Source organism: Podarcis filfolensis (genome assembly GCF_964270895.1).
Source record: "Podarcis filfolensis genome assembly, chromosome: 2".
NCBI lineage: Eukaryota > Metazoa > Chordata > Lepidosauria > Squamata > Lacertidae > Podarcis > Podarcis filfolensis.
Window position 1 is genome coordinate 44196284 of NC_139605.1, and position 11186 is coordinate 44207469.

General features: G+C 45.2%; 1 protein-coding gene across 35 annotated transcripts in view; it reads right to left on the bottom strand.

The window, feature by feature from the left end:
* CACNA1D (calcium voltage-gated channel subunit alpha1 D) overlaps window positions 1-1532 on the bottom strand; it is a 195465-nt gene extending 193933 nt beyond the window's left edge. For 13 of the 35 annotated variants that reach the window (XM_083602874.1, XM_083602885.1, XM_083602866.1 and 10 more), the window contains exon 1: window positions 549-1517. In XM_083602874.1, coding sequence (XP_083459000.1) covers window positions 549-585 — 37 coding nt within the window. In that variant the 5' untranslated portion in view covers window positions 586-1517. Of the gene's footprint in view, window positions 1-548 lie in introns of all 35 variants that reach the window. The other 22 variants (XM_083602859.1, XM_083602888.1, XM_083602892.1 and 19 more) reach the window with 6 other exon arrangements.
* Between the last annotated feature and the right edge of the window lie 9654 nt (window positions 1533-11186).

The window sequence follows — 11186 nt, forward strand, 5'->3', positions numbered from 1 at the left end:
ACACGAGCCCCATGTGTCGTCTCTCCCTCGGTGCTCGGCGAAGAGGTGGAAGGGGGAGGGAGAGAGCGCTGCTCGCCCGCCTTCCGCAAGAGCCTTAACCACCACGGCACAAGCCCGGGGCGCCCACAGCAAAAAAACAAAAACCCCAACGCTCCCGTCGAAAGGCGCCGCGTCCCGCTTCTCGCCCTTCCTTCCCTCCCCAGCCTCGCGGCGAAAGGCAGACGTGCGAAATCAATGCAACGCGCTCCCGCGGGAAGGGGAGGCGGCCGCGGGGAGTCCGCGCACCGGGGGCGGCCGCGGGAGGCTCGCCCGCCTTCGCCTCGGGAGCCTGCCATAACCCCGTGACCCCCAGCCCTCCAGCCCTTCCTTTCGCCAGCCCCTTAATCCTCCCCGCGGTTCCCTCCTCTAATCCCAACATCCCCAAAATCCCTCGCTCTTTTAATCCCAAGGCATCCTCCTCCTGCTGCTGCTGCCGCGGTTGTTGCTGCTTCGGGAGGCGGCTAGGGATGGAGGTGGGGGGCTGGAAGGTGAGGGCGGGCGGCACTTACCATCAGGGAGCTGCGGCTGCTGCTGCTGGGGCATCATGGTCACTTTCTTGCGGGGCCCCCCGAGACGCGGGCGCCGCTCCTTTCGCCCTCCTTCTGCCCGTCGCCGCTCCAAGCCAGGCGTGAGGCGATGCCCCCCTCTTGGCCCTTGCCCCTGCGCTGCCTGCTATCCGGCGGTCCCCATGATGGCAGGGTGGGCGAGCGAGCGAGAGGGCAAGGGCTTGGAACGGGGTGGGTGGGAAGAGTCGCTGTGGCTACTACAACAACCACCGCCACCGCCGCCGCCGCCGGTTCTTCTTCTCCGCCGCCGCTGCTTGCAAATCCCTTCGAGTTTGGGCCAACATGACACTCACATCCGGGTGACACGGGCGCTCTCCATCCCTAGCAACCCGCCGCCGCCGCCGCGGTTGCACCCTCTTCCCGCCCCGGCTGCCGCCCCTCTCGAGCCCGCAGCCGCTGCCTGGTTGCCTCCCGCGCAGCCGTCGCCACGCGGGTTAACTCTCTCGCGCCTGCCGCCGCCGCCACCTGCTGCTCAGCGAGGAGGAGGAGGAGCAGCGAAGGAGAGAGGCAGGCTGAGCCGCGCAGTAAGCAGCCTAGAGGCGAACTCCAGACCGGCGTCCACAAATAGCAAAGAGCGCGGCGCGGCCTTAACCCCTTCCTCCCTCCTCCTTCGCGCTCTTGAAGGTCTTGGAAGCGGGAGAGCGCAACTGCGTTGCGAGGGGGTTCAAGGCCGCCGGGAGACCAGGCCTGCCTCAGGCGTGCAAGCTGCGCTTCGTACTCCCAGAAGAGCTGCGTGCGTGCATGCGTGCGTCTGGGCGTCTGACCCACCTCTAGCTCCTCTAACTGGGCGTGAGCCTCTCGCTAAGGCGGCCGGGCGCGTATTTGCCACCAAGGGAACCTTCAGAGTCAGAGGCTCGCAGCGCCTGGGCTTTGCGCGCGGTTTTGCCCATATGCGAACTTCCGGCGGCATCTGGGCGGCGGATGCTGCTGCCCTGGTAAATAAGAGCAAGGGAATTGTGGAGGGAGGCCTTGCGCGTGAGGGATGGGCACTTTTTACACAGAGGGGGAGAAAGCAGCAAAAACTACCCTGAAGCTTCTTGTGTTGCACACGTGTTTGTGAAAGCTGGCAATGCGGGTGGAAGAGAAAGCATCTCTTCGTTGTCACCCAGGGGGAATTTTACACTTGCCTTAGGTCAGGACCAGCCACGTGTTGAAAACGCGACGGCCAGCAGGCTGTTCATATTGGAAGAGGTGAAGTTGTGAGCAGGATGCCTTTTCCTCCTTCCCACTGCAATCCATATCTGAGAGTTAGGAGGGAAGGGTTTCCAAGTCAGAACGTGTGCATGCGCTGACAGACTCAAATGAGCCCACCATCACCATGCCTTTATTTTATTTTTTTAAAGTAAAGCACTGTGGAGGAGGCTTGATGTGGCTCCTCATGACTGAAGTAAATGCACTGTGCATACCTTCTTTTGTTAGTACACGAAGAGTCAATCAGCTTGACAGGGAACTTTGACACTCAGGGAGGGAGGAGAGTAGGTGGGTTTCTTCCTTACATAACTTGCACCGCTCTCTCTTTCATCATTTCTTTTCCCATTTCTCCTCTTTCCTCTACTGCCCACTTTTGGCTGGAAAGGTTAGCCAGGGAGATTGGTGCTGGTGGCGGCAAAGATGCTCTGGTCAACGTTGAGTGTCCCTGTTTGCAAAATGGCAACTCCTCCTTTTGCTGCTTCCACTATGGGGCAAGAGAGTTTGTCTGGCATAGCTTAGAATGGCTTGAGTGGAATGACATATGAGAGTCAGAAGATGGAGGGATGTGCACCCTCTTTGCAAGGCACACGGAAACACTTAACTAGCGCTCCTTCTGCTTCTTGTCACACTAGTGCCTAGGTGGCCAAGTGGCACTTTCTTTTCCTCTACCGTCCTAACTACAACTTCAGCAGCCTAGTCTTGCCACTGAAAATGACAGTAGTTTAGAAAGATTGTACTTATGCATCTTTCATCCATCACCTTCCATGATGTATGCTTTCAGATCTATATCCATGCCACCATTTACACCCACTTATTGATCCCCTGTTCATTCCAAACCTCTTTAATGAGGCAATACCGTACCAGCCACTAACCTGTTCTCTTTCCATGTGTAATAGAGGCAGCCAGTTTTATCTAGATAAATATACAACAATAACCTGACTTGGGTCCTCATTGCTCACATATTGAGGAAGCAACTTCTGCTAGTCCCTCCCCCTTAATCTGCAGCCTCACCTATCATTTCCCACCCAGTTTCCAACAGTCACCCAACCCTGAGAAGCAGGTTTTTTGCAAGAGGGGATACAGGGGGCTGCAGAAAGAAGCAGGAAAGCCCAATTCCATGAACTTCAATTCAAAGAAAAGAAGTTAGGATCCAAGGCAATGTTTCTAAGTGTTCTCACACTGCTGACATTTTACTTTTGCAGCTCAGATAGCATATAGTTTAGTAAATACATCAAGTAATTTAATGCAAATTATTTATCTTTGTTTTGACACTCTGGAGTTGTAATTTTTTTAAAAAAATATTTACATTCATACTTCAATATCATAATTTGTAATGTTAGAACTGCATATGAAACACTTTAATTAAATTATCCAATGAAATAGACGCTAATGAATACAGTCATTCATCCTGCAGAATAGGTGATTTTCATCTGCTTTCTTTAGTAAACTGAGATATCCAATTATTCTGCCAAAATTGATTTGTTTTTAGTACATTAATGGAATACAGTGTTGACTGTCTTATTTGCTATTACATTACTTACATGCTCAATGTTAATACTTGCCTATGTTTATTAGCAAATGCTGTGAATAATGAGATTTTGGAGGGGGAAATAGCTTTTAATGGAATAAACGCAGTGTTCTTGTCTGCAATGTTATCCCTGTAACATCACATCATACCTTACTGAAATAATTCATTCACACTTTTATATTAGTGAAATGGCATGTGAAAAAGCTAGCCTGTTAATTGTTCACTCTCTCCCCACTAGTCTGAAAAATCTTGTATTTTTGTTGCACCAGCTCCAGGGTGGCACAGAAGAGAGGCCCTGGTTGGGCTAAATGCTGGTAGCTGCACCATCTTAGAATTCAGCAGATCCATTTTGGGAGTATACAAGAGGTGTAGACAGGAGCTCTGTGACAGCAAAGGTCCACCCCTGATGGAAGTTCCAGCACAACCATGCAAACCTGGACAGAGAGACATCTGCACCTCTACCAAACCCCCTCCAGTGTGGTAGATAAGTGTGAGATAACAAGCCTCATAATTAATCTGTGTAAGTCTAATCAATGCATGAAGGGGTTAATACTATAGAGTAAGCTGTCCTGCCAGGCTTAGCTCACCTTGGGCACTCAATACTTTCTTCCCCTTCAGTCAACATGTGAAGAAGGCTGCTTGTTGCTCCAAGGTCAGAGCTTATGGCTCTCAAGCCACACAAGTTCCTATACCAATAATTTAGGAACTTTCACCACTTTGCAACTAAGCCAAGTTTTTCTGCCTGTGCAGTTTTTGGAAGCACATGAATCTCACCTTTGGAGAGTTTGTAAGTAAACAAATTTTAAACTTAGCAAACGTGTGGTCTTCCCCTATGCCAGGGGAAGTGGGAAGCCTTGGAACTCACTTTAAAGGGCATATGTTAAAGGTCTGACAACCTGTATTTTTACTCTTTGCTGCATATTTTCTGATTTTAAATCTACTGGGGTTCTTTCACCAAATAGTACTTGCCCCAAACCTGGGTCTTGGCATCTAGGAAATTCTCCTATATATACATTGCTCTTGCATTGTTGGCATCTGTCTATCACGGGAGACAATGGAGTGCACCTTTGGGGGTGAAGTCAAAACTGTTGGAAGGCTAGACCGCCTTCTCTGGCTGTAGAAACCGATATGAGAGATACATGTTTTGTTGCAGCTGGGGCAGATGAAGGCATCCGGTTGTGCTGCTACAGATGCACCGTGGCGTTTCTATATACAGAGAGCAATAATTCTACTTCTTTTTTTTTAATAATATTTATTAAAATTTCAGAGGAAATAAAAAAATATAAAAAGAAAAAAGAAAAAAAAGACAAAAAAGACAAAAAGATACAAAATACAGAAAAATAAAAACAAAAATAGTTAAAAACAAATCAGTCATTCCATATCCTATCTTTCATCTGCCTATTTCCCTGACTTCCTCACACCTCCCTTTTTTTGTATCCTAATTCAGTCATTGTTTCAGCAAATCCTTTCTATATTTTATCTTATAACCAATTAATTAACTCTATACATCCTATCCATCTTTCACCATATTCTGATGTTCAATTTACCTTACTTTATTTAACCTTATCTTACCATAAAATACCTTAACCTTATCTTAGCATAAAATACCGTAAAATACCTTAAAACTTTAAAACTTAATACTTATTTATCCTTATATCATTTCTGCTAAAGCCAGACAATTTCATTCCAACATTCTCCCTAATATTCATTAATTTTACACTAATTCCCAAAATAAAAAATTTTCTTTATAAACTCTTCCAGTTTTCATCCAACGTCCCTTCTTCCTGGTCTCGGGTTGTGTCAGTCCTTATTATCCAATTCCATCTAGTCCATCAACCTGGTAGTCTGATATCTGAGGCTCTTAAGTCTCTTCCATGCCCCTTCTGCAGATCTTTTTCTTCTTGTTTATACTTGCACTTTTCCTTGTCTTTTGTTGGTCTCTTTCTTAGTTTCTTTCCTTTCTCCTTAGGGAGTAGGTCTCCGGGGAATTTCCATCCATACTCATGTCCATCTCCCCACGTCAAACCATCCCATTCCCCACAGTCCCACTCCCCACAGTCATCAATATAATCCAAAAGATCTTTAGCAGCATATTTCAAAATCTCTCCAAAGTTGATATCCTCCTCAGCTCCAGATTCCTTCAGGCCTAATTCAAGTTCATTCTTCCAAAACAGCGGCTTATACTCCTGCAGGGCCTCGGGTCTCACCATTTGTGTTGCTTGTGGTAGCACCGTGGCTTCCTCCATTATTATCTGGCCTTGCATTTGCCCAGTCGAACCAGTTTCCTGGATTGGTCCCTGTATAATTTCTATGTCAATATTCCCTATTTGTCCACATTCGCTAGTTGCAACAGTCATCGAATCCAACTTCTCATTCAGCAAATCCACCTTCTCATGCAACTGCTCCAGCAAAGCACTTGTCTTGCAAAAAGCAAGCACCAGGACTTCTTCCAAACACATTTTTATTCAAGGTCACAGTCTGGTCCCACAATGTTAATCTCGCAGCTGTGAAATCCCCAAGTAAACTGCAGCAACAATTTGACAAGCTCCCTCTAGAGGATACAATTTCTATTTGTGTCCATCTTTTTAAATCATGTCCAACAAAGGAAAGTTACTTTCAGTTTTCAAATATTTTGTTTCTTTAGAATGCAACAGGCAGCAGTGGAATCAATTTGTTTCTCTTTTTTCTTGCTATCTGTCAAAATGTTCCATTCACAGTCAATGAACATCTCTGATAATTTCTGTCTCTGGCACCCCGTTACCAGGTTTGAGACGGTGGAAACTTATTTTCCTTTACTCCCTCTCCAGCAGGCTTAAAGAATTTAATTCCCCCCCCCCTTTTCTCCTGCTTCCAAGGGGGTTTTAATGGTTATAAATGAAGGAAATTTCGACCTTTGTAAAGCGACTTTCCAGGCTATTAGCTTACAAGATTTTTGCTTCAGTCTATTTACAGAAAGCGGAAGGCGGACTTCCTGTTTTGAACCTTCCCGCTTCGGTGCCAAATTAAAATATTTCTTCTGGGTTAGCACCATCGGCGAAATGGCGGAGTTCCTCCAACCGGAGGAACTGTCTCCGTGGAAACTGGGTCTACCCGCCGCGGCGAAGTTGGGGACCCGCTAGAAATCCCAGGTGGAAGAAGCCTGGGAACGTGGGGTTCGGCAGAGCACCAGGAGCGCCTCCCCTATTCGTGGGGAACCCCATTTTGGGGCTCCGGAGCGAAGGAGGGTGATCGGCGTGGTGCTGCGAACTGACTGCTATTTTCACGGAGGAAAGCCGCATTGCCATTGCTGGAGAGCGCTGACTTTTTCCTGTCGACAATTGGATTCTAAACAAGTACCCGTGAGTAGCAATAATTCTACTTCTTTTTTCCACCAGCAATAAGACCATAAGACGGACCTTGCTGAATCCGACCAAAGGTCCATCTAGTTCAGCATCCTTTTCTCACAATGGCCAACCAGATGCCTATGGTAAGGTCACAAGCAGAATTGGGAGTTTCGATTGTGCTGTATGTTCAGCGGATCACTCAATGCAGGGATGTACAAGCAACCCACAGTTAGCCCAAGAAAACATCCTATAATTTGCCCCCAAAGCAGTTGAGCTTTTGCAAGTGTTCCTTTTCAACACTAACAAAAGATTCTATGATACCTGCAAAGCTCACATTTCTGCTGCCTTCTCCCCACTTCTCTTGCTCCCAATACGGAACAAATTACCATTGGGGTGACAGGATAAGAAGGTGGTTGCAGTCCTTCTCAAGATCTCTGGCAGAGCATTCCACACACACACCCCGCCATCTATGACAGACTACCAGAGTCCCAGGGCAGCAGCGACTCCTTAAATGAATTGGGGAAAATCAGGAATAGCAGCACAAGTGTGAAATGTAGACAGCAAAATCCTTTTTTAGTTAAGGCCACTGGAAAACAGAGATATTAATGATATACTGCTGTCAGCAGCAATATTTCTGCAAAATCCTTGACTTATGCATTCATATTTTCTTCTCTGACTTATGAAATGCACACCTACCTGAGACAGGTTCAAAATATGTCAAAAATTCTGCTTGATCATTGTTGATATCAGGTGTGCAGAAGAATGTACAGCTTTCTATATTCCTAAGCTCTCTGTCCTTCTCCAAAATCGCCTGGTTAAAATTGTTTCCACTTTAGAAAGCATCACTTTAGAAATCTGATAGCTGATACCATGGCTTAACTGAAGGGCAAATAATAAAGGCATCTGCCTATGTATATATGGGTAGGATATGCTCACACTTAAGTGTCTTTGCACTGGCACTATGTCACTAGATGTCATCTTGCTCGATCACAGCTCCAACCCCACAGCCTAAAAACTGCAGTGGAACAGTACTAGACTGTACAGTTCAAGGCCTTGCATGCCCCCTAAGTAGATAGGAGTATGTGGAGAGAACTAAAAAATACCCCTGGCTGAGACCCTGGGCATCTGTTAGAAGAGACCTTATGCTGTCCAGAACATCTTTTTTGGTCTAAGGTCACTTCATATGCATATATATGTTCAGAGATGCACATTAGCTACAATAATTGGAAACCCAACTTGAATACCAATATAGTCTGCCTTGATTAGCACCTTATATCTGTGAAAGTTAGTAAACAGATAATAGCTTTCCCATAATTTGTGGACAAGCATATGCCAGTATTTCTCAGCCAGGCCATTTTCTCTGCTGGAACTCACCAGGAAGTTGTTACAGTAAGTCGTTGGGCGACTCAAGGCAGCCCTGAACAGATGCCGGTTTGACAACAGCTGCATTCACACCACCCACACAGGTGGTAAAATCTACAACATACTGTCTCCCTAGCTCAGGTGTTGGCAAGGTTTACCTTGCCTGCACCGGTTCACTCCCGTGGAGATCGTTCTGTGGGCCAGATCGTGTCTGCGCATGTGCAGACACAACTTCCGGCACTGCAGAAGCAAGTCTCTGCTCCACGCTGCGCCACTTTAGCGCAGCGCGTGGGGACTCACCAGGCAGGCAGCTCGGTTTGGGGGCAGCTCATGGGTCGTTTAAATGACTCTGTGGGCAACAGGTTGCCGACCCCTGCCCGAGCTGGTTGCCCCTGGTTCTGGTGCAAGTCAAATAAATGTGCCCCCACCTCCCTTGTTCTCTTACATTCTGGCTGATGGCTAGAGCAGCTTGGAAGGGCCCTCACACACACATGTGCAACAGTAGAGGCACACGGCTAGGAGTGTAGTGACTAGGAACTAGGTGGAGTTACAAATCTAAAAAACAGGCCACATGCTGGCCAGCTTCTGTTTTGATTTTAAATGTTCATTTTGGGCTTCTCAGAAGTACGTAAAGGCACAAAGTGGGCAGGAGGAGTGCTGGCCCGCAATGGAGTCCACCTGAGAGGTGCTGGAACTGCACTCCGGCACACTCTGGCTGAAAAAAAGTACTTTAAATGAAGTTTAAACAAAGCTGATTTAAGCTTCCCTTGCTAAAATAATCTGTTTATAGTACTGTTCCCCAAAATATAAACACTGATCCTGTACAAGTTGCCCTGAACTTTGCAGTTGAGTAAGGGAATGGAAGCAAAAGTATTGATCGAACAATTACAACCTCCAGAACACAATAACAGGGAATCTACTTATGTGGAAGGAAATTCAAGCCTTGGGGCTGAATATTAGATATTGCACAGTAATTCATAACAACAATGTAGGAAAGAGCTGTGTTGGATTTCGTAAGGTAACAGAGAGTGCTCAATGACCTCTTCTCTATCATGAGAACATCTCTGATGTCCTGGAGTAGTGATAGATGAGATATTATAAAATGCTTGAAACTTATCCAGCGCAGTATCAAATTAACGTTTCTGAAATAACAAACAAATCATGGGCTATATGCCGACTTCCTACAAGTTGCCCTTGAACATAATGGAAACCCGTTGAGAACAACCACCTCTCAATATTCCAAGGCTCTGAGCTGATAGATGAGCCAAATCATTACCATGAAATTATGGTTTGGAAGCAAGGGTGTAACATTATTTTCCAGAGACTAGGAAATTTACATCTCAATATAAGTTTCTAGTTTCCAGTAATTAAATAAGAATTATATATCCAAATGAATGGATGCTGGCAGGTACATCAACACAGTACAATAAGGTTTTTTATTATTCATGCAAAGTAAAACAGGCTTAATTGGACCATATCTTGGGACCCTTCCAGTTTGCTATTGTATATTGGTTCTTTGAAAGTACCTCTCGGAACAGAGACCTGGCTATGAAGAGTGCTAGGCATTAATATCTTCAGTCATTTAATCTGCACACTGTAGTTCTTTGCCCTGAGGTCATTTATTCCCATCAATTAAATGCATGGTTCTCCAGCAATGATTCTTAGTCAACCTGGCAAGTATTGCTTCAAAAACCATTTCAACCTGAGAAAGGTTTGCATATTGGATAAGAGATCCAATGAAATTGTTGTTAAAATTGACTAATAGCAAGAAAGATATGCTGGTGACAATTATTAGGGAGACACAGTTTGAGTTTACTGTCCCATAGATAGATAGATAGATAGATAGATGATAGATAGATAGATAGATAGATAGATAGATAGATAGATAGATATTGTGGGATGACGAATACAAATTTATTTAATGTAGAATTGTGGTGATTTATTTGAATGGGTCTCTTCTATGTTTTCCCTCCTTAACTGAAAATGTACTTTGGCACTGGGGTCTGCTTTCCAGGTAATGTATTATAAAGCTCGCTTACAGCAATCTTGTAATATTTACTCATAAGTAAGTCTCACTGTGTTCAATGGGGGTTACTCCTAAATGCACTGGGACTGCAGCCTTATGTAACAATTTATCTTGGAATAACAACACTTAGTTTATGGATAGGAAAAGTTGTGGGACACATAGGACGTTGAGGTGCAAAGAGCAATGAACACTTTACATGCCACCTTTTCTAGGTAGCTTAAAGCATTTGGCTATGGAGCTGAGTTGAGAGCAGGAGGAAGATTTTCAGAAGAAGCCATAAGAAACTAGAATAAGAAGTGATTAAGTGGAATATAGTTGATGAAAGCTTATGCCATAACAAATTTGTTAGGTAAAAGGTGGTGACACCCATGATGTGGGACAACCTCCCTTTATAAATCCATCGCATTGTTCTCTTCTTGATGCTTTCAGCGAATGCTGAAAACCTTCCTGACACACAAGCACCACCTGATTATTGATACTGATTGGTGCATTTGCTTGGTCGCTGTGGAAACTGAAAGCTATATTATAGTTTACTATTTTATTTTATTTTATTTTTGTCTGTATTTATTTGTTTGTTAACTACTCATTGTATACTGAAATATTTTGTACATCATTCTCAAGTGCAATAGTACCTTGGGTTACAGACGCTTCAGGTTACAGACTCCGCTAACCCAGAAATAGTACCTTGGGTTAAGAACTTTGCTTCAGGATGAGAACAGAAATCGTGCGGTGGTGGCGTGGCAGCAGTGGGAGGCCCCATTAGCTAAAGTGGTGTTTCAGGTTAAGAACAGTTTCAGGTTAATAACGGACCTCCGGAACGAATTAAGTTCTTAACCTGAAGTACCACTGTATTTTAAATAAAAATAAAACTTGTTTTTCTGCAACAAACTGACATGGCTACTACCCCTCTGGAAATTGGGAAGGAGGGAGTTAATATTTCACCTAGAGTCCGTGTACTTCCCTCTCTAGCTAGATATGGACACCTAGAGTCCATATACTTCCCTCTCTAGCTTCCTTTCTTGAGTCTTGAGAGGGAAATCATGGGTGGCACTTCTGTGTCAGAGAAACCAGCAGCTTTCTCAGCTGGAGCCATAGAAATTCTCCATTTGCCTTGACTGTTAAAGTACTGCTTTTTCACCATCATAATAGGG